The sequence below is a fragment of the Melanostigma gelatinosum genome (assembly GCF_949748355.1).
Source record: "Melanostigma gelatinosum genome assembly, chromosome: 7".
NCBI lineage: Eukaryota > Metazoa > Chordata > Actinopteri > Perciformes > Zoarcidae > Melanostigma > Melanostigma gelatinosum.
Genome location: NC_136640.1, coordinates 7,381,149 through 7,403,918, shown reverse-complemented (window position 1 = coordinate 7,403,918; position 22,770 = coordinate 7,381,149). Strand labels below are relative to the sequence as shown.

Genomic DNA, 22,770 nt, shown 5'->3' with positions numbered 1-22,770 from the left:
TGCCTTCTATATGCTTTCTAACACTTTAATAATATTGCACCCGACCAAACAGTAAGTTCGTTTGACCGTTGGCTCTAAACTAACCGGAAACAGACACTCGGTTATATCCGTGACCAGGAAGGGACGTGACCACTTCGCTGCTGATGCCGGCGCGGGAATTTCCCTGCTTGGTCTGCGTGTGCGTGCGTGTGTCCGTTAACGCGCGTCAGGATGGAAAAGCAAAAAGTAATCAGGAGCTCAACCAGGAACCGATGCACCTCAGTGAACATCTGAACGTAAATGTGTGACAGCTCCGTCTCTAAAATCAGGACAGCCACCAAAGGTCAGTGGACGGACTGAGTTGTGTTTGAATGGACGTTTGTGAATCAAAACAACAACTAAATCTCGCAATGTTGTGTTGCTAAAGTAGCTGCTGCTACTGTAGCTAAGGTAATGTAAAGTGAATTGTTGTATTTTGGTTAACTGGTAGGTAGTTAAACTGCCATTTAATGTCAATATTATGCCAGGAGTGCTTTGTATAATGTGGACCAACAATCAACATTCTCTCCTGTCAACATCCTGCTCCTGCAGGTAGAAAAGCCTTATCTGCATTGATGAAAGCTGCGCCCTCGTCTACTGTGAAGCACCATGAGTCTGGCTCTTCATGATCTCCTGGTCTGCTGCAGGGGGCTGGAGAATGACAAGGCCACAGAGAGGAAGGTAATCACACCTGCATATGAACTGCATTTAAACATTGTAATCAGATATATTATCCCACGCTTTTTTGTCAGCCTCACTGTAATCAAGTTGAACCAGTAAGTGCGGCACAAATCCTACACTTTACACAGTTGTATCCTCTCTTCCTGCTTCCAGAAAGAAGCTGAACGCTTCAGGAGACTAATTCGAAGTCCAGATGTTGTACAGGAGTTGGATCGTACCTCCGGACCCAAAGCTAAAGGCTCCAAGCAACTCACATGGGATGCTGTTTTCAGGTAATCCGATATGTGTTATTGTACACTTGCACATCTTACTTAAGCTTTGATCTGTTTAGTTTCACTTTTGTTTCATTGCATCACTCACAAATGAATACCAGTTGACTTCTGGGAACCTTCCTGTGTCCATTATTCAAATGATAATTTGACCTACTGCACTTAACAACATACTAAATATGATGTTTGTATAATTACAATGGCTGATTTTTTTCCCCAGTAATCTTTTCTCATTCCATATTGTGCAACATACATGTAAGTTTGGGTTTTATTAGGTTCAGTTATCCGTCAGATGCGATGGTCTTGCTGAATAAGCACTTTCTATTCAGTTTTTTCCCTCCCCATGTCAGATTTTTGCAGCGTTATGTCCAGAAGGAGACAGAAGGCATGCAATCAAGTAAATCCAACGTCACTGCGACTACTCTCGCCACGCGGCAGAAGAAGATGGCGGAAATGTGCAGCTTGATCAAATACTTCATTCGTTACGCAAACAAACGTACTGACTTTTTTTCACAATATCTTTCGTTCAGTTGAACGTATTGTTGGGACTGCAGTTAAAGTGTCTCTCTCTCTCTGCAGGCGAGCCTCGTCTTAAGTGCGGTGAGATGCTGAAACATGTGATGGACGTCCTGCAGAATTCATTCAGCTGTTCAGCTTATGGACAAGATTATAGCAGCCTCTTAGTAAAGGACATCCTCTCTGTCCGCAAGTACTGGTGTGACATCCCTCAACAGCAGTGGCACAGTCAGTGGGACATCCATTCAAACTACATATATTCCATATAAATGTTATGACAATTTTAGCAACATTTCATGAACTATGACACTAATCTTTAATTATTGCTTTAGGTTATACTGTGTTATTACTGATGTCTGATATTGTAATACAAACTTGCCTTTGTTTATATTTGTGATCCTTAGATCTTCTGAACTTATACTGCGACCTGTTTCATACTTCGTCCAAGTCCATCAACCGTGTTTTGGTGAGCAGAGTGATCCACACGGTGGTGCAGGGCTGCTGCATGCAGACCGACGGATTCAACGACGCTCTGTTCAGCTTCTTCTCCAAAGCACTTCTAAATGCCAGGTGAAGACTTTTTTTAATCATTTTTTTTAAACATTAAAGTGTATTATTTTGCCACACAATGTACACCCACTAGGACAAATAGATGCTCTTGTTGTCGTCTTTTCAAAATCCTGTGATCCTGCTAGGCAGGAGAAACACTTGACTGTTTTGGAGCACCTCGTCTCGGCGCTCAACATCTTCTTGAGATCCGCGGCCATGAACTGTCGCATGAGGGTGTGCCACCTGGGAGAGGAGCTTCTGCCTTCTATACTGTATGTCTGGGCGGATATGAGGCCCAGTGCAGCTCTCAAAGAGGAGATCGTGGAGTTCTTTAACCTGCAGATTTGTGCCCACCACCCCAAAGGAGCCAAGACGGAAGACACAGGTGGAGTAATCATTTCTTTTTAACAATTTTTGTTTCTCTTCGGTGGTGACACCGTAAGTTGTCATTGTGCGGTAGACAGGCTTTATCGTGGGTTGTTTGTAGTTCCTTAAGGCTGATAACACTATTGTGATGAAAAACCAGTGGCTGAACAGGGTTTGCTTTGGATAATTGTTGTGAATATGTGATTTAAAGGTGATTAAATGTTTTAAACCACAGGTATGATCTTGAACTAAGACTCTCTCATATTTTAGGTGCTCATGCTGAGGACTGGACCCGGTGGGGGAGTCTGCTGTACAACCTGTATGACGCCTTAATCAGAGAAATTAGCCAAATAGGCAGCAGAGGGAAGTACGTCACTGGGACACGACACATAGCTGTCAAAGACAATCTCACTGAGCTCACAGCTGACATCTGTCATCAGGTAACACAGTTCAAGTCTCAAGTGTGCAAAAATGACACATTTATTTTATGTTCGTGTTTATACAACAGCTAATGTTAAATGCTGAGTTGTCAAGCCCATGTCCTTGTGTTTCCTGCATGCAGCTGTTCAGGGATGACAATGACCCCCATATTGTGGAGGTGACCCAGGACTCCGTCAGAGCCACCCACGTGGGCAGTCCCACCCATGGTGCAGCCAGCAAGCGCCGGCGCATTGAAGTGGGCTGGGAGGTCCTCCGGGACCATCTGCAGCCTCAGCATAATGACTTTGATGTCATACCATGGTATGAAAATCTCATTACAATAAAAATAAGAACGTTTTAAAGGTAAATAAGTCAGTTCTGAGTATGACTTTCCAAAAATAACAATATTTATTTTGTGGTAGAAAAACACTGAAAGTAGCTTGTGATGATATTCAAACCCTCCTTTCCTCTTCTCAGGCTGCAGATCACTGCAGTGCTCACCTCCAAGTACCCGTCCATGGTGCCCGGCCAGGAGCTGGTCCCGCTGCTGTCGGTGTTGTACCAGCTCCTGGCAGAGCAGCGGAGAGGAGAGAGGGGGCCGTACGTGCTGCGTTGCCTGAGGGAGGTGGCCCGGTGCCAGGCCGGCTACCCGGAAAGGGCCCGCGTCCACAGGACGGAGCTGGCCCGGCTGTGGGGTCGGGTGTGGGCCCTGGCCATGCGAGGGGTCAGCTCACCTCAGACAGAGACCCTCAGCCTGGACCTGCTGAGGTCTATTGTCCACGGTGGACTCATCAATATGAGAAATACAGAATTCTGGAAGCTCTTCTGTGGATCAGCATGCAAACCGTCTCAGTGAGTCTTCGCCATTCCTCGACATATATCAATACATTTGTTAATACTGAAGATGTGTTGTTATGATGTGTGGGTTTTTGTGTTTGCATTTAGTAGCCCCTCGTTTCTCTCTTTCCACAGCGGTGCTGCTCTCTGTCTGGCCCAGGCCCTGCTGAACTGTCCGACCCCTAAAAGTATCATCTCGAGCTCAGGGAGGGACTATGTGGGGGCCACAGAGGGTTCTGCGACATCCAACCTGAAGGAGACCCTTATAGCCTGGCTGCTGATGACCGATCAGAGCGAAGAGATGGAGGATAGCTCCAGACCTCACCCCATCATTTGCAGGTTTGGCTTTGTGTTTGTTTTTCCATGTTAACTGTGGGTTTATGGGACTTTGACTGGAGATACATTCATCCTGGTTCAGTACCCGCTTGTTTAAGGACGTGAATCGTAATATCTTGAGACTGCGTTCGTGCTTAAACGGTGGGAAGCTCCAGTTACAGACGGGTGTTCCCCCGGTGATGCACTGTGCTGCGTTTACAGAAACAGAAAATATAAGCTCCGTGATGGAGCTTAAGATGGATCTATCTTTCTTTGATTTTAAAATAAAGGTCTCTAAATGAATGCTTGATTGTGATCTTGTGTGCAGAGACTTTCCTTACAACCTAATAGCGAACATCTTGGTCTCGCTGACCTTGAAAGACACCAGAGCTGGGCTGAAGCGTCTGCTGGGTCCTGAGGGAGTAGAAAGGTGAGGGTCCTGGTCTCACACGCTGAGTGTACAGAGTACCAAAATCACAGACAAACGATGACGACAAACCGTCGTCCTTTTTGCACAATCCATGTGTCGATTGCCGTTTTTGGAATAGAAACAATTCATCTTTCAACTCCTGTTTTTTTTTTTTTTTTTAAAGTGCCTTTTCTGAAGAACAAACAACATCCAACGCCAAAGACAACCTGGAGGAGATCGAGAGGCTTTACCTGCAGTTCAGCTTCGACACGCTGCCGTCACCGAGGCGAGACGCTGGCGATACAGCGACAGCGGCTTCAACGGACGGCCAGTTCGCCGCCGTCCCCTTCCTCAGAAACAAGTTGGAGCAATCCCTGCTCTGTGTGGCTGACAACCTACTCAACTGCTACTCTCCCGATGTGAGTGGGAGTTGATGCTTGTGTGTTTGTGTCTGTATAGTCGTCACAGGGACGTCTGGTATTTATTCTGATGTCCCCCCCCCCCCCCGACCACAGTCTCAGTCCACGCCTCCAGAGTATCTGGTGCGCTGTTTCAGTCTGCTGACTGGAGTTCTAGCTGCTTACGTGTCCACTGGGTTTCTGACTGAGGAGGAGGCCTGCCGCTCACAACTCTACACTAAAGCCAAGGTAGCATTCCGATGCATCGCAGTAGATTCATCATTCTCGGTGATAAATCATCCCAGCCTCTTAAACATTAAAACATCACGTCAAAACAGAGAGGGTTAAGGTCGTTGGTGTGTTTTCGTTCCCAGGCCGTGGCCCAGGACTTCAGTGGCTTTGTTTCTAGTGTGAGAGTGAAGATGACCGAGGAAGGAACCATGAGCACACTGAGATCTGTCATGAAGCTCTGCTCGCAGTCAGCCAGCAGAACCAACAAGGTGACACAAGTCTGCATTCGGGCTGGGCAATGTATTCATATGACATTGACATCGTGATATGGGACCAGATAATGCTTATATTTTGGTTGTTGTAATATGGCAAGTGTTGTCTTTTCCAGGTTTTAAAGGCTGCATTGAAGTGATGTATTTTTCTGCAGTCTTCTTCCCAGACTGTTCAAGCTGTTCTATTATTTGCCTTCACATACTTAGTCATCACTGATGATTATTCATCACAAATCTTATTGGGTAAATATTTTCTGAAAGAACCAATCGTCAACCCTGCAATATCGTAGCAGTATGGAAATCGAGGCATTTGGTCAAAAATATGGTATTGTTGATTTTCTCCTTATTGCCCAGCGCTAGCCTCCATCATGACAGGATGCACAATGCTGACATCACACAGATACAAATGTGAATCACCGGTCAAAATGAAGGATGCTGTCCAAGAGCTCTTTGTTTTTGAGTAAATCTTTGTCCTTACTTCTGCAGGACAGCGGTTGTCTTATCTCCTCCAGTCTGTTCATGATGATTCTGCCGGCCAGTCTCCTCAGTGAACTGGCTGAGATCTGCAAACTGTTGGTAAGTGACATATATTTACGTACGTGGCATATTCAAGATGTTTGTTGCTCGAGGATAAAAAATGAAAAATCAATAAATATAAATCTCCTCAGTTAAGCAGCATTTCTAAGAAAGTCAGTGTTGTGGACGATGACGATCATATGGATGATGACTTGGACGTGACCAGAACTCAACAAGGGGACGACATTGACCTGTTTGATGAGGGCGACGAGTCCCACAGCAGCACCGATGGGAGTCACAGACAGAAGGGAGACAACGGCGAGGCTTCCTGTGGGCCAGGTACGAAGGGATCACTTGCTCTCTGTGTCAGTGTGGGATTGGAAAGAAAGAAGGAACCAGACACCAGTAAAGCCAAGTCAGTGGATGACTGTTAAAAGAATCCCGGTTCTGTCCTCCGGCAGGTGCAAAAAGTCTGTTAGCAGACGATCATCTGGCCCAACAGGACGTGGCTCTCCTCGCGGTCCTGGAGCTCCTGTGCGAGTGCGGCTCCATCCAGCACGTCCACGGCCTGCTTTTCAAACCACAGGAGGTGCGGCGCAGGCTGCTGCTGCTGGTGGAGCAGATGGACTCCACCAAAGCGCTGCACCTCAACATGGTGGGTAGCAGATGTAGCCGTGGAGAGTCGCGGTTGCAGCGGCAATAATGGTGGTTCAGCGGCTGAACATTAATATCTGGTTCTCTTCCAGTATCTTGTCCTGTTGAAGAAGCTTCCAGCTGAGGACTCGCTCTCTCCGGAGGAGTTTGATTCCCTGCTCCGTCCTCTGGCGTAGGGAAATCTTTCTGCCACACAAATGAATGTTTTCTTTTAGAATGCATCCATTTCTGTCTTTATGAAGTGAAATAGAGAAGTTTAGTTCATGTATTTTGTTTGTGCTGCTGCTGTGTTTACAGGGACCTGTGTTCTTCGTACCGTCAGGACCAGGAGATCTGCGCTGCTGTCCTGCTGGGTTTGTTGCCCTCCATCACGAGCCTCGGGAAAACCCACCACATGCCGGAGGAGATGAGACATGTTCAGGGATCTCTGCTGAAAGTGGTGTCTGGATTCTGGTTAGCAGCATATTTTTACCGCATGAGAGATTATGACTTAAAGGGAAGCCTCTGTGGCAAGGAGCCAGCAGTCTTTGAAGGAGGAGGATCAAGTGAAACAAAGCCTCGGGAAAACAAAGTCTCTTCTAAAAGTTATTTTGTTATTAAATTTTGAAGGGATGGCTACAATATGAGAATTGGAAACGTGAACCTCAGTATTCTGTGAATGTCGATCCACTCGTTCTTAACCAGTCGGCAACTTGAGCTGCGTTCTAAATCGCGTGCTTTTTCTTTTTACTTTTGGTACGTACTGCAGCTGCCCTTACAACGTGTGTCCTGTCTTTGACCCTCTTGCTCATATATCCGTCGCAGTCCACAGTCTGAAATTTGAAGCTGTCAATGAGCATGCATACTGCATTTGCCAGACCATGTATTAGGAAATACTAAATCTTTTTCTAGCATAATAAATATATGGAAGTATGGGTATTCTGATACTAACTCAATCCCTATAACGTGTTTCAGTTTCCTGAGTCAAACGGGGAAATGCATGGCAGCTGTCCGAGCTGCGTTAGTGAGATGTCTGGTTGCCTTGCTGGAGGTGAGCTCTCACAGTTATTGTTATGTATCTGCACAACCATGAAATGCAGCGTTTCTATTTATATGTTCCATATGTTAGTTGCATAAACTTGACTGTGAAGACGACTGGGTTTATTGCTGGCTAGTGTGTTTTCGTAGTCAAAATATTAAAGCTGCTTTCTATATTTTCTGTCCCTCCCCTCTGACAGGCCGACCCTTGTTGTAATTGGGCAGTCTTAAGTATCAGAGAGGAAGATTGCCCGGTGTCGGTCATCCTTCCTTCTCACCTCGCAGACGCCCACCACCAAGTCCGCATGCTGGTAGCCATGTCAGTGGAGAGGTACGCTTTAGCCGGGAGCTGATGATACATTTCAGTGAAAGATGTACATCACACAATATACCTCACTTCTGAACATGGTAAATCATGGATCTGGTTGTCACCATTGTGCCTCCTGCGTCTCCAGGTTGTTTCTGGAGACGAGACCAGAGCATCCAGATAAGAGGAACATGCTGCCGCTTAAACACCAGCAGGCGGCTTTTGAGAACGTTTACCTGAAGGCTCAGGAAGGAATGAAGCTCCCGGTGAGTTCATTAGGAAGACTGCATTACGCGTGTGTTTGTTCCACCTCTGTTTGACTCTCCTAATGCTTCTTGTGTCTGTGTGACCGTACACAGAGAAGCAGCTCTTCCGAAGACCAGAAGGACGAGTTGTTTAACCGCAAGGCCACCCTGTTGAAGACTTTGTCCGTTGTGCTGTGTTGTAGCCCAGTCTGTGAAAAGCAGTCTCTGTTTGCCCTCTTCCAGTCCTACAAGGAGAACGACATCGAGGAACAGCTCATCAAAAAGGTGACGATGTCGGGGCCCGGTGCATTGTGAAAGGATCAAAATGCTGAATGCAGTTTTAAAAATACAATTTTGAAACTGAATCAATCAAAGTAGTGTCTGTGCAAGACGTTTGTAACGTCATACAGCATCGTCCAAATTGCTTTCACAAGTAAATGTTACTTTTGCACCACTAATCTGACACTTGAGCTCATCTTTATGCATCACAGTATGACCTAAAAAGGAATGCGAAGCCTGCCCTTCTTCCCTATAAACCAACAAACTGCAGAAAGAGCAGAGTGAGAGGAACCGTGTCTGTCCTTCTTTTTGTCACAGATGCTGTGCAGTGTGTCCAGAGCGCTGGGCTACAGCAGTGTGAAAACATTTGTCAGTTCTCACCTGTACTACCTGGTCGCTGAGTGGCTGGCGCAGAGACAGTCTGACGATCGCTACACTCTTGGATCTTTCCCCTACACCCTCCTAGACCACGACACAGTCAAAGACTTCTACAAGTGAGGGACTTAACTTCTGTTCTTTTCATTTTAAGTCACAACTCCATTTGATGTTGTTTTCCCCGGTATGCAATGACGACAATAAAACCCAACATAGCTGTTGTCTTGTGTCCCCTTGAAGCTCTTCCTACCAGGTGTTAATCCCCCACCTGGTCTTCCTGGATGACTTTGAGCAGGTGAAGTCTATCGGCAGGTATCTTGAGAAGGACTGGAAAGGGTTACTGGCCGACTGTTTCCCCAACATCATGGTCAACATCCTGCCATACTTTGCCTTGCCGGGCCAGGATTCACAGGTGGCACAGCAGAGAGAGAAGGCCCACAAAGTGTACGACCTGCTCAAAGATGCCAACTGTCTGGGCAAACAGGTAAGCACGGCTATTATGCAGCTTTTATAATTTGATCACCTCGTGACAGTAATTCACTTTTGAAAATAGTGAAATCAGACAGAGAGGGAAAGCAAATACATATGATTTTCAGCACCAGGTGTGGACTTGCTGCACGCTGATCTAAATCACATTAAAGTTGTTGGTAGAAGCTCCATCTGAAGTGCAAAAGGACAGCGACTGTTGTGAGGTTTCCATAATGTGTCGGCATGCTCTTTGTTGTGGGACTTTTGCACATTAGTCTCATGTACACGTTACTTTTTCAGAATGTGTCGCCACAGTCTGAATAAGTTGCTCACCTGTGAAGATGTACCCGGATCAAAGGCTCAACTGAGTGTGCAGTGTGTGCCGTAGAGATCCAGCAATTCAATGGCAAATTGTTTGTGCATGTCTCCGCAGCAAATTGACAACCTGATCCACAGTAACCTGGCGGACATAGTGGTTGAGCTGCTGATGACTCTGTACGAAGGAAGTGGAGCTGAAGGGGACAGAGGAGACCTGAACCGCTTCACAGGGTAATGGTTGTTCAAATTGACCATACTTTCCTCATATGAGTCTATTTTATTTATTTGTTCATTTGTTTTTCTATTTACTCACCCTGGCCGAGACGTTAATAAAAGTTGTTTGTCTAAATCGAAGAAAATGTGACAAAATATCTGTTTACCGGTCCTCAGGGAGCTGGACCCTGTACCAAACCCACCGTACTTCAGCTCCTATGTCATTAGAGCGACACTGGACTACCTCAGCAAGTGCCACAGCGCAAACCGCAAGACTTTGGTCGCCATTCTTTCAAAAACTCCGGTAAGACTTGCAAGTTATCCCTCACGTGGTTTCATTGACCAACAGTATTTTGCTCTGAAGTAGTTTTTAGCAGCTCGTAACCCGCTTATCGTCCCTGCATTGTGCTGTAGATTTCTATCCAGAGGATTCTGCTGGCGGTGTGTGAAAGAGCAGCGGAGACGACCAACGGCTATGAGCGTCATCGCATCCTCCTCATGTACCACCTGTTTGTCAACCTGCTGCTCAGAGAGGTGAAGGACGGCCTCGGGGGAGCCTGGGCCTTCGTGCTCAGGGACATCATCTACACACTCATCCACCATCTCAACAGCAGGTTGGTGCGCACAAACATTCACAGTATCACACGCGCTGTGTGGGCACAAGCCACTCACTATGTCGTCTTCCCGTCTTTCTCTCGTCCTCAGACCGGTTCAATGTGATGACGAGGTTTCGAACCGGAGCCTCTCCCTGTGCTGCGACCTGTTGACGTCTGTGTGTCGGGCAGCTCTGGAGTTCTGTGATGACGCTCTGGACTGCCACCTGCAGGTCATCGTCGGGACTCTCACAGCTCAGGTGAAAAGCCGGCCCGCCATCTCACAGCAGGTAAGCAACCGGGAGTCGATGTACAGGAGTCTCCTGTTTTGCATGTTAGCAGATTCAATGAAATGATGTGTAATTAAAGGAAAATGCAACAGACTTATGCATTGGAGAAGGCATGCATTAAGCAAAACTGCCACATGCAGGTATGTCACGCAGTGGACAGAAGCGCCCACTTCATTCACATCTGAACATTTAGGTTCTTGTATGAACATTTTTCTAGATATGACTCTTTTAGAGAGTTTTTACATCCACGGAGAAGTGCCACAAAAAAAACCACAAATGCAAAAGTCCCAGACAAAAGAGTGGACTGGTTGCTACTTATTTGATAAATGCTTCTTGGATTTAAAGACTTAACGACTGTTTCTTCACTTCCCAAGCTCCCCTTAAATCATGTATTGCTGTTTTTCACTTTGCACTGTTTTTAGAGAAATATCTGTCTCCTTTTTAGCATTTGCGAGCCACATTCTACCTGCATTGTTACTCCTCTCTGGCCCCTCTAGGTGAACAGTCTGTTGCAGTTCCTCGTGATAGAAAATCAACAGAAGTTAAAAGGAGCCATCAGCAGGCTGGAGCCTTTTCCTGACCTCCCTGAGTTCAGAGAGCTGCGCTCTGTACAGCACACGCTCAAATATAACACTGGGAGCTTCACACTGAGACAGGTAATAACCAAACTAATAACCATGTGTTTGTATCATGTACACAAGTCATTTTTTATGCATATGTAGCTCTGATTTCTCAGTGACTCGCGGGGTGGAAATTTCATGGGTGTCAATGAAAACGGACAATTCAAAATTTCATTGCTGACCTACATCCTCCATGTTTCCCTTTCACAGGAGATAGCTCACTTCCTGTCAGTGACGTCATGTGACTCCTTACCTTTGACCAGACTGGAGGGGCTGAAGGAGCTCACCAGACAGCTGCACGACAACAAGGGACAGATCAGAGAGCTGCTCAAAGAGTGCCACGGTACGGTGCTGAAGCCGGTTAGCTGAGGAAAAATGGTCTACGGATAATAACGTTATGAATGTCTAATGAGCTTGTTCTCGCACTCGTCTCTGTCCTCCCTGTAGCTGAACCCACTGACAGTGTGCTGGTGAAGCTGGTTCTCAGTCTGCTGCAGCTCTGTAAGCTCGCAGCCAACCACCCGGGAGGAGCCGACATTCTTGGTATGAAATCAAAAAAACCTCCCACGGCGACAGTATGCTGTGTTCTCAGCCTTGTCTGGACACATTAATCATTTTCCACGAGTACAAACACAAATCTGTTCCTGCAGAGGCAGCGGGCAGCTGTCTGGGGGAACTGGGTCCTGTGGATTTCTCCACCATCGCCCTGCTTCATGGCAGAGACCCCCTGTATGAAAAGGCGGTGTCCCTCTTCACCTCAACCGAGTCACAGTGTCTTTACATCGTCCTCAACTGCATGAACGACGCACTCACTCAACAGCGGTACGCTGAAGCCTAGATCTCAGCAATCAAACGTTTGTTGTACACGACGATGGCGTAGGGAGCGGCTTGTGTTTGTATTTACTGTCTTCTGTGCTGCGGTTGTCTTGCCAGTATCGAGGTGAGGCAGGCGGCCGCTTGGTGTGTGAAGAGCATCCTCGCCACTCAGTCTGGAGTCGATTTCTGGGAGCAACACAAAGACAACAGAGACCCCATGCTGGCCTACCTCAACCCCTTTAGAAAGGCCAAGGAGAAGGTAGGTTATGGAGGTTTAACAGTGTGTATGTATACTCATCAACAAAAAAAGATCAACCCTTTTTTACCACTTTGCTCTCCAGTTGTATTTCCCTCACTTGTATGAATGTGTTTTCGAGTATGCACATGTAACATCTGTATCTTCACCACTGGCTTTCCTTAATTAGGTGGCAGTCGTGAGTGCTGAGGAGAGTTTGAAGGCCAGGGAGAAGCTGGTAAATCAGGAGCTTTGGATTCCTCAGGCAGGCGGCCACAAGGCCTGGCTGAAGGCTCTGTGCAGCGCCCTGCTCGACAGCGAAGGAGTCAGGAGTGAAGCCCTGCTGCTGTCCCGACCGCTGTGTCTGGTGAGCACACAGAAGTTAGCTGAAGAGCTGTTACCCTGCCTACACATACACAGTTTGAATGTGGTTCCATGTGCAGAAAGTATCCACATCTTGGATTGTGTTTTAGAGCATTTTGTAGCATTCGTGGTCCACATTTTGTCTCATGCTTTCCATCAACCAGTTCTAGTTTGAACCCGGCGCTCCGGCTCTAACAGCGCCTTTCTTTCCTCGGTCCGTCTCCAGGTGAGGGTGGACTGCTGTCAGAGGCTGCTGCCGCTCATCATTCACTCCATCCTTCTGGAAGACCGCAATGGTGTGTGGAGGGAGTTGCTCTCCTCCCACATTCGGGACTTCTTCAGCTTTTGTTCCAGAAGCGCTCAGGCTGCCAGTCGCTCTGCCACACCTCTCAACTCTGACTCCGGTAAGCTTGAGAGTGTGACAAATAATATGCCTGTCTCTCCGTCCACTCACATTCAAGAGTTTGTATGTTTTTGTGTTTGTTTGTGATTAAAATGTGTTATTCTTTACAGAGTCAGATGCTGCCAGTCAGGGCTTGTACGACAAGACCTCTCTTCGTACAATGCTTGCTGTTATTGACTATCTGAGACACCAACAGAGAGCACTGGAAGCTGATAGGTCTGCACTCTTATTGTAACCAAATATGTGTCGGATGTTCAGGGACTGTATTTGGACGTGCTCTTACTCTGATTTGTGTCTTTGTTCACGGAAGGTTCACGTAAACTGACAAACAGTGTCTTTTGAAATAAACACTGTGTCGTTCTTCCAGCACCTCCTGTGGCACGGTGTGTGACTCAAACTTCTGGCTGGAGCTGAACTACCTGGAGGTGGCCAAAGCTGCTCAGTCCTGCTCAGCACATTTCACCGCTCTGCTGTACACTGAGATCTACGTGGATAAGATCAAAGCTAACATGGAGGAAAGCCGACGGTATGCAACTTGAAGACATTTACATATTATTTCAGTTCAACATTCTACTGAGAAACAATATGTACCGGCATATACAATTTTTTGAAACATCTGAAAAACGAGAGCATTTAGAGAGTTTCATCCAATTATCCTTTCATTTGATCCATGTTTTTACCAAATCTGCAGAACCAAGTCCAGAACAACACGTAAGATCAATTTTGAAGAGAACAGCCAGAATTTAACCATCTCCAGCCTCACTGAGAAGAGTATGGAAGACACCAATATCAGCCTGCAGGTCAGTCTTTTCATCAAGTTTGTTTTCTGAATCAACAATACAAAGCAATCTGCTCATTCAGATTTCTCCCTGAAATCAAAAATGCCCCTCGAAGCAGTTAAAGTTAGATTGTTTATTGCCCAATATGAGTCCAGTTTAATGACCAACAACTTCAAAACCTCTGACAAATGCACACAACTTGCATTGTAAGGCAGAACAGTGTAAATGGCTGGAAAATAGTACGCAATCCAATATAAAGTCATTCTGTCGTGAGCTTTCGAGGATTTATTTCCACTCTCTCTCCCGTTTTTTGTAGGAGCTGCTGATTGAGGTGTATCGCAGCATCGGAGAGCCCGACAGTCTGTATGGCTGCGGCGGGGAGACGCTGACCAGTCCACTGACGAGGTAATCAATAAGTAGATTCATGAGACCTGCATCCCTTTCACGTCATCACTCGTTCCCTGCAGCGTTGAATCACTATCAGAACTACAAAGGTCGTTTTGTCACACGAATTTATAGGATTCGAACCTATGAGCATGAGGCTATGTGGGGGAAGGCCCTGACTTCATACGACCTGCACACGACACTGCCTGAGGTCACTCGTCAAGTGGGAATTGTGGAGGTAAAATAACGAAGGAAAATTCAGATTCTCACTCCGGGTGTTGATGCATGTAACGCAGCCTCTTCAGTTGTAGCGTTTGCACCAACAGGGCCTGCAGAACTTCGGTCTGAGCAGCATCCTCGCCACCTACATGAGGGGTCTGGAGAGCGAGGGGGTGGAGTGGGGAGCTGAGCTGAGAGAGCTCCGCTTCCAGGCCGCCTGGAGGAACACGCAGTGGGACTGTGAGCTGCCAGAGAGGTGAGGCGACACTAAACACAATTGTAACCCATCAGAGAAGCAGAGGCAATCTCTCACTTAATACCTTTTTTTTTTTCCCGCTCCGAATCTAATTTGTTGTGTCAGGAATGAGAAAACCAAACCCAGCTTCCATGAATCAGTGTTTTGTTCCCTGCAAGCGCTGAGGGACAAAGAGTTCTCCATATTTGATGAAACTATGAAACAGGCCAGGTATTATAGACATCTCACGACATTTCAAGTTTGAACTCTTCATTCACTTTTCCCCACTCGTAAAGTAATCCACTTATCTATGTGCTCGTGTCTTTCCACAGGGGTGCAGATGTGGAGGAGCTGTGCAGAGGCAGTCTGGAGGCTGTGTCTTCTCTGTACCCGTCTCTCAGGAACCTGCAGAGCATCAGGGAGCTGGAGAGTGTTAAACAGCTCTTCTCCAGGTGATGTGAGCAGTCACACATGAGTAACATTGTTAGTCACACAGGAAGGAGTCTTGAGGATGTCTGTGTGGAAGTCTTGTTCCCTGCCGTCTTGGGTTGGGCTGATGGAGATGTCCAGATGTCTCATAGAAACATTCCTAATGAGATATTTGTTGTATGTATTTTTAATATCAGACCCTTCTCAGAGTTGACTCTGAGGGAAGTTTGCAGCCAGTGGCGACAGCACTCCCAGCTGCTCGCTGACAGTGACTTTGCTTTGGTGGAGCCCATTCTGGCCGTCCGCACTGTGGCCCAGCACACCCTGATATCCAGGGCGGGAGACTCCGACAGCACCCGGTACCTCAGCTCGGTGCTCACTGACCACCTCATGGAGCTCTGCCGGCTGGCTCGAAAGGCCGGGAATACACAGGTAGTGTGTGTGTGTGTGTGTGTGTTTGTGTGTCTTTTATTTTAACTACAAAGTACTCACAGTGTTGTGATTCCTGTCCAGCTCGCAGAGCGGGCAGTCTTCCAGATGAAGCAGCATGGTGGTGGTGGGGGGTCCTGGGCGTCGTTCCCTGTCTTATCATGGCAACTAGAAGAGGCCCAGGTGTTCTGGGTAAAAGGGGAGCAGGGACTGGCCCTGGGTCTGCTGAGACAGATGATACACAACCTCGAGGAGAAGGTCAGACCGAAACCCGCAGACAAACAAATCCCCCCAAAAACGTGGATATTTAGCATCTGTGAAAAAAACATTACTTTAATTATGGAACATCCTAAAATCCCAAAATGTCAAGAGACATCGTTGAACTATTCTGTCTGTTTTGTGGTTTTGTTGACCAGGTGGGCATGGATCCTGCTCTGGCCCCGGTCTACACTGAGTGCCTCAGGCTGTGTGGTAACTGGCTGGCTGAGACTTGCCTGGAAAGCCCCGGAGTAATCCTGGAGAAATACCTGGAGAGGGTAAGAGGAAGCTAAACGACAACAGGCCAGATTTACGGGCAAGCCTTGTTGTATGACTTACAGTATTGTCATGGATATCTGCTCAGGGAAACAGCAAAATATAAACAGTGGTGTCCATCGTTCCTGGAAAACTCATAAAATGTTGTTTTTTTTCATGGCATTTTTTCAGGCGACAAACAGAAATGGAAACGTCTCAAAATATCTAATATGTGTAACCTGATGAATCTCTCTTCACACCCTGAAGTACACATATTTGTGCCCACACAGCAGGCCTCGCTCAGAGAAATGACCCATCATTTATGTCCCGGTAGCTTTTGACAGAGAAGCTGTTAAAGTGTCTCCTGTGCCCTTCTGTCAGGCAGTGGCGGTGATCGAGGAGGAATCAGGAGTTCAGGACTCCAGGCTGCAGAGTCAGCGGACTGAGGCCTTCCTGTCTCTGGCCCGCTTCTCTGACGCTCAGTACCAGAGCATCGACAAATACATGAACTCGTCTGAGTTTGAGAACAAGCAGGCGCTGCTGGAGAAGGCCAAAGAAGAAGTGGACTTGATGAAGCAGCGTAACGTGACTTCCAACAGGTGTGTGCTCTGTTAATTGCTTTTTTTTCCCACTTGTTTAAATCACAAGATCTCTGTTTTTTGTTACACGGCAGCGAGGAAAACATTAACATTTTACGTGAATGAATGAAAAGCAATTGGGAGACTTAAGATGGCTGATAGATGGGCTCTTCTGACTTCACAGGTACACAATAAAGGTGCAGAAAGAGCTGGTGCTGGATGAGACGGCCCTGTCCAACCTGCAGGCAGACAGACAGCGTTTCCTGTGTAAGGCGGTGGAGAATTACATCCAGTGTCTGGAGGAAGGTGAGGAGCACGACACCTGGGTGTTTCGCCTGGCTTCACTGTGGCTGGAGAATGCCGGCGTTAAGGCCGTAAACGACATGATGAAGGTGAGTGAAACACGCTCGAGCAGCTTTGCTTTAGATTCTGGGACTAAAGTCGCTCTGTAAAAAGGATGCTCAGTGCTTTTACATTTCGCTCATTTTGTGTTCCAGAAAGGGGTGAAGCGGATCCCTTCCTACAAGTTTCTGCCTCTCATGTATCAGCTGGCTGCTCGCATGGGAACCAAGATGGCAACTGGCATTAGCGAGGATACCGGCTTCCACGATGTCCTCAGCGACGTAATGCAAAGATCCTTTTTTTTTTTTTTTTAACAGCTGTATATCAAAAGCTGCTGCTTCAGTTGTTTTCTCTCCCCACAGCTGATGTGCCGAGCGTCTCTGGAGCACCCTCACCACACGCTCTTCATCATCCTCGCCCTGGTGAACGCCAACAAAGACGAGAACTTTTGCAAGACCCGACTGTCGAAGAGCGCTCCACGGCAGCCTTCACCATTCGACCTGGTGGGACTTTCATTCGATTATTCTCTGTTTCCTGTGAAAATACATGAGTAGGTTTTAATAAAAGCCCAATTTCAAGTGCTCTCTTGGATAAAATCAAGATATTCATAATGTTGTTATAGCCATTAGTTTTATTCGATACCAGTTTTAGAAAGTAGAAAATTCACCCTCATCCTTTATTCACCTTCCCAAATGTATTTTTCTAAACTCAGCCAGTTCTGTTTTTACAAGTGAAGTTCTTCTGGTGCAGGAGCGGTCCGATGTGGCCCAGAAGATCATCGGTGGGATCAGGAAGAAGAGAGGCAAGATGATCCGAGGGGTCGAGCGTCTGTGCGACGCCTACATCACTCTGGCTTATATGGACGTCAGCAAGCACAAGATGGAGAAGAGTGAGTAGCCCGAGCACAGTGACGTACACAGACAATCGCACTGGACGGATTTTCAAGGATTTAAGGATAACTGTCCTTGAAATGTCTACGTACTTTGCAATTGGCTTTAAGTTCGACATTTCTGTTTTGATTCGAGTGAAATCTCTTTCTTACCCCTAAATGTGTGTGTTAAATATTTCGATGTTTCCTCATCCTTTGTGTGTGTTTTTCATTATAGAGGCTATTCCCATCCCTGCTGATCAGCCCATCATGCAAATCAAAAACCTGGATGAGGTTGCCATCCCCACAATGGAGATAAAGGTAAAACATGACACTTAAATATTTATGAATGCTAGGGACTTCCTATTACATTTGATTTAATCAGATTAACCCAATGGATTCTATTTTGCTGATATCCTGGTTGAATGTCACTTTATAAAATTGATTTCCTGCTCTAATGCACTTTGTTATGCTTAATGTGAAAAAACAAAGATTTAAATGTTGCGTCTGAGTTGCTTGAGCATTGTTGGCATCAAATGACACATCAGGTACAGATGTCTTGAGATATCAAACCAGCATTTGATCATTTTGTACCAACAGCACAGAACAAAGCAGCTCCGCCCATGACCCCACATTTAATAAATGAGACATTTAGGTATTTAACACTCAGGACAGTATATTTAAAGCGTGTTGTGAAAGAACACGTTTCGTTGTGTCAATAGGTGGATCCATCTGGATGCTACGACAACCTGGTGACCGTCGGATCCTTCATGCCTCAGTATCACCTGGTCGGAGGCGTCAACCTGCCCAAGATCATCGACTGCGTCGGCTCCGACGGCAAGAGCAGAAGACAACTGGTCAAGGTAAGAGTGTGCGTCTTCGATTCCCTGACTCGTACGTGAGGAGAGCTCATGTTACAAAACGTGTGCAAAGACTTTTGTTTCTGTCGGGTATGTGGTTTGTTCTCGACGAAACAAATCTCTTGAAGCCAAAGCTGTCATGTGTGATTGAAGTCTGAGCAGCTCCGAACCTGCTCACTTTTAACTTCAGCAATGATTCATCTTGTTTTTGTACCAGGACAAATACAAAGTGTGATATGTTACTCCGACACCTTTGCAATGAGGACATTCTTCAGGAGACATTGTGTGTGTGTGTGTGTTTGTGTGTGTGTGTGTGCGCGCGCATGTTTTGTGTTTGCGGTACCACTTGTCAGCCACTTAAAGGCTAATAATTCACCACTTAGACACTTAGGAGAGTCATGGTGGCCAGAGCAGTTTTTTGCCCCCCGATCTTTAACCTCAGTGAACTCTACTTTTCAATCACTTTGCTCTCAATGTCACTTTCTTCGCCCTTGTTTATGTCCCATGGAGAGATATGTGGAATATTTCGGGATATCTTACACAATCATGAATCAGAATGAATCTCACACGACTGAGTCTGTCTTGAGCCGTTCTTGTATTTTGAAGACTTTAGTGTTGATAGAAGAAAAATGGCAAAAAACGAATAATTCCTTTGCTTCAATGGTAGAGCACAGAATTAAACGGAGGCTCTCGGTGCTGCGGTCCACAGTATGTTCTCCAGTGACCGCTCTTTGTTAACAGGGTCAGGACGACCTGCGGCAGGACGCAGTGATGCAGCAGGTCTTCAGCATGTGCTCCATGCTGCTGCAGCGCAACACGGACACCCGCAAGAGGAAGCTCAACATCAGACGATACAAGGTGATACACATTTAATCCTTTTTTTCACCACTTGATCTCGTATTTAAACCTTTTGCTCTTTAATTCATGGGGAAGATAATCAATCAGGAGGAGTTTTTTTGGTTACATGTTTGATCTTTGTGTTGTCGTCTTGTAATTCCCTTATTTTCTTGAAAGAACCCATCAAAGCAGTTAAAAAAACACCACTGAATCCTTTCTCTCTTCTTCACCCCAGGTGGTGCCGTTCTCACAGCGCAGCGGTGTGTTGGAGTGGTGTTCAGGCACGGTGCCTATCGGGGAGTTTCTGGTGGATCCCATTAAAGGAGCCCACAAACGCTTCAGACCTCAGGACCGGACCAACCTGACCTGCCGCAGGAGGATGATGGTACTGCTCGGAGCATATCCGTCGCTTCAATGGAAAATATTCAACACAGTCATACACAAATACGAAGGGATTTGTTTCTGACACACCACAGCCGTCTCGGTTTGCTAATCGTGGTATTTTTCCGTCTTTGCATTTGAATTGATTTCGGTACAACTGCAGGAGGCTCTGAAGCTGGGGTTTGATGAGAAGCTCCAGGCCTACAGTGAGGTGTGCAAGAACTTCAGGCCGGTCTTCAGGTATTTCTGCATGGAGCGATTCCTGGACCCCGCGGTGTGGATGGAGAAACGGCTGGCTTACACTCGCAGTGTGGCCACCTCTTCTATAGGTACAGACCAGGGCTTGTGTTCAGCTCAATACCAGGTTACACCTCAGGTCATCTTAAGAAGGTATAAAACGGTATAAATGATGACACAGACATAGCAAATTATTACTGGTATTAATTCATTTCATTATAACCAATAATAGTGTAGAAAAGACTTTTGTATTCAACCGATGAACTGATAACGTTTCTGTTCTGTGCCCACAGTTGGCTACATCGTAGGTCTGGGTGACAGACACATCCAGAATATTCTGGTTGATGAGCAGACTGCTGAACTGGTGCACATCGATTTAGGTAAAAATCATTCTCGTGAGTTTTATGTATGCAAACATAGAAAGTTAACCCTGTGTAAACAACTGCTGACTGTACTGAGCTCGCTGTAGTTCATGCAAAGAGACGCAGACTTGTGTAACTCTGCAGGAGATCCATCCTGCATCTGGAAGAGTTTGACGCAGTTTTGATTTGGCAATAAATGAAATGAGATATGGACTCTTGCCATAAAACGCACACAGCTTTATAACTCTTTAAAGCTCAACGATCAAGACATTGTGAATAAATGCTGTAACATGCATCCAAACACACTTCTCTCTCTCTGTTTCCTTTTCATTGCTGTTGGTGTTCAGGTGTGGCCTTTGAGCAGGGGAAGATCCTCCCCACCCCCGAGACTGTCCCCTTCAGACTGTCCAGAGACATTGTGGACGGGATGGGCATCACTGGAGTGGAAGGTGTTTTTAGGAGGTGAGGAGGAGGAGTGAGGGAGGAGGACATGTTTTTTCTGATGTCATCAAATATTCATAAACAAAGACGAATAGGAAGTCCGACCTGAGAATGTTTTTCATATCGTGTTTCTTTTCATCATAGTTTCATTTTTGGTTTCCACTATTTCATATTCATGTCACAACAGTGTAAAATGGGCATTTTTAAAACGGTTTGGTTAGTGGTGCCTTCAAAGACACCCTGATGAATACAGAATTTGAATGATCTTCACTTGTCTTCTCTGGTCAGATGTTGTGAGAAGACTATGGGGGTGATGAGGAGCTCGCAAGAAGCTCTGCTGACGATTGTAGAGGTACGATCACTGGACACACACACACAGACTCTTAAACCACGTGGGACTTCTTTCACCGTATTTAAAGTGTTGTCTGTGTGTTCATGTGCTGTGCAGGTGCTGCTGTATGACCCTTTGTTCGACTGGACCATGAACCCGCTGAAGGCCTTCTACCTGCAGCATGACGAGCAGCAGGAGCTCAACGCAACGCTCGGCTCCACCATGGGGGGGGCAGATGACAGAGACAACCACTGTAAATCCAGGTGCTACAGCACATGACGAGAACTGTTTTTAATCTTTTGCTTCCTAAACGGCCCTTTCGATGATGTTGAAGTCCCGTCTCTGTCTCTGTTGAAGCTCTGTCTCATCATCGTATACTCTTCCCTCCCGCAGTGACAGTCAAAGCTTCAACAAAGTGGCGGAGCGGGTGCTGCTGCGGCTGCAGGAGAAGCTGAAGGGGGTGGAGGAGGGCACGGTGCTCAGCGTGGGGGGGCAGGTCAACCTGCTCATCCAGCAAGCCATGGACCCCGGAAACCTCAGCAGACTCTTCCCAGGCTGGCAGGCCTGGGTGTAGACTTGAGAGGAGGTTCACGCACGCTGGTTAAGTTCCTGCTTCAGGTTTGATGTGGACGCTTTCTTCTTCTCCTCTGTATGATCAGTACTGAGGCGTCTTGCTCTTTGCTTGTGCCAGAAAAAAAAAAGAGGTCTTTAGGAAGTCAAACTATTTGAAAATATCTGGATTGCAACAGATTTTACCCGTCAAAAGAAATAATGATGTTGGTCTGTTTTTGAAGGAGTAATATCACCACATAGTTTGAGGGGAAAAAGGACATTATGCAAATGAGCTTCAGACTATAACCATGGTGAAACAAGTCCCATGGTCACTTGTTTATTGGTCTTTTGACCATCTTCAATAAAAGGGACTTCTCTAGTCCTCATTTTCAGACTAAACACCAACATTTTTGTCTTTCAAATTATTCATTTCTGCTGACCTTTGCACTTTAACAGAACATCAATTCAGTTTGGCAGATTGCTTGCACTAATTCGTGCAAAACAAACTATAAAATCACATTTTCTTTACTGCAAAATCCTGAGGGAGTTTAAAAAGACCAGTGACCTGTCGTGCTGAGATGAGTCTGACATGTTTATGTAAAAGTGTTTTTTAGCCCATGGCATGTGAATGTTTTCATGCTTTTGACTGTCGTATGAAGTTATTAAGTGTTTTTGCCAATGACTACTCGAAGCTGTTCACCATGAACACGCCTTATGAATGTATGATCAGCCTCATCCAAGAGGAGTTTGTTTCAGTTCAGCTGTTTTCCAGTTCCGTTTTTTTTTTACGTTTAAATGAGTGAATGTTATGTGCTGTAAAGCTTCAAGAGTATATTGAATGCATTCAGAAATGTACGATATGTGTACAGATTATACTTTGTATTGTGTACCTGTTCTGTAAAAAAAGAATGCTGCCATTCAACATGATTTCTGTATCACTAAATAAATATAACAAACAGCAGTAAAAACACATTTTTTGTCTCATCATCATCTCTCTGTT

At 46.1% G+C, this 22,770-nt stretch overlaps 1 protein-coding gene across 1 annotated transcript; it reads left to right on the top strand.

Annotated features, from left to right (window-relative positions):
- Nucleotides 1–220: 220 nt before the first annotated feature.
- On the top strand, nt 221–22,721 carry atm (ATM serine/threonine kinase). Its single transcript, XM_079272399.1, has 63 exons — nt 221–322; nt 571–699; nt 853–971; nt 1,319–1,464; nt 1,548–1,712; nt 1,889–2,054; nt 2,180–2,418; nt 2,670–2,839; nt 2,962–3,140; nt 3,297–3,671; nt 3,792–3,995; nt 4,300–4,401; nt 4,565–4,799; nt 4,896–5,027; nt 5,153–5,278; nt 5,768–5,857; nt 5,950–6,136; nt 6,259–6,452; nt 6,544–6,623; nt 6,749–6,904; nt 7,406–7,481; nt 7,669–7,799; nt 7,924–8,041; nt 8,135–8,305; nt 8,618–8,793; nt 8,915–9,158; nt 9,576–9,691; nt 9,851–9,977; nt 10,088–10,287; nt 10,379–10,556; nt 11,054–11,212; nt 11,387–11,519; nt 11,624–11,719; nt 11,827–11,998; nt 12,110–12,251; nt 12,418–12,594; nt 12,817–12,994; nt 13,104–13,209; nt 13,361–13,519; nt 13,685–13,793; nt 14,089–14,177; nt 14,292–14,394; nt 14,483–14,631; nt 14,737–14,841; nt 14,943–15,062; nt 15,237–15,471; nt 15,553–15,726; nt 15,885–16,004; nt 16,363–16,580; nt 16,744–16,951; nt 17,057–17,182; nt 17,264–17,404; nt 17,652–17,790; nt 18,008–18,090; nt 18,492–18,632; nt 19,371–19,487; nt 19,702–19,851; nt 20,011–20,176; nt 20,378–20,464; nt 20,794–20,908; nt 21,176–21,239; nt 21,336–21,481; nt 21,612–22,721. Exons 2-63 carry the CDS (start codon nt 628–630, stop codon nt 21,790–21,792), a joined length of 9,282 nt encoding a protein of 3,093 aa, XP_079128525.1. The 5' UTR covers nt 221–322; nt 571–627; the 3' UTR covers nt 21,793–22,721.
- Nucleotides 22,722–22,770: the final 49 nt, after the last annotated feature.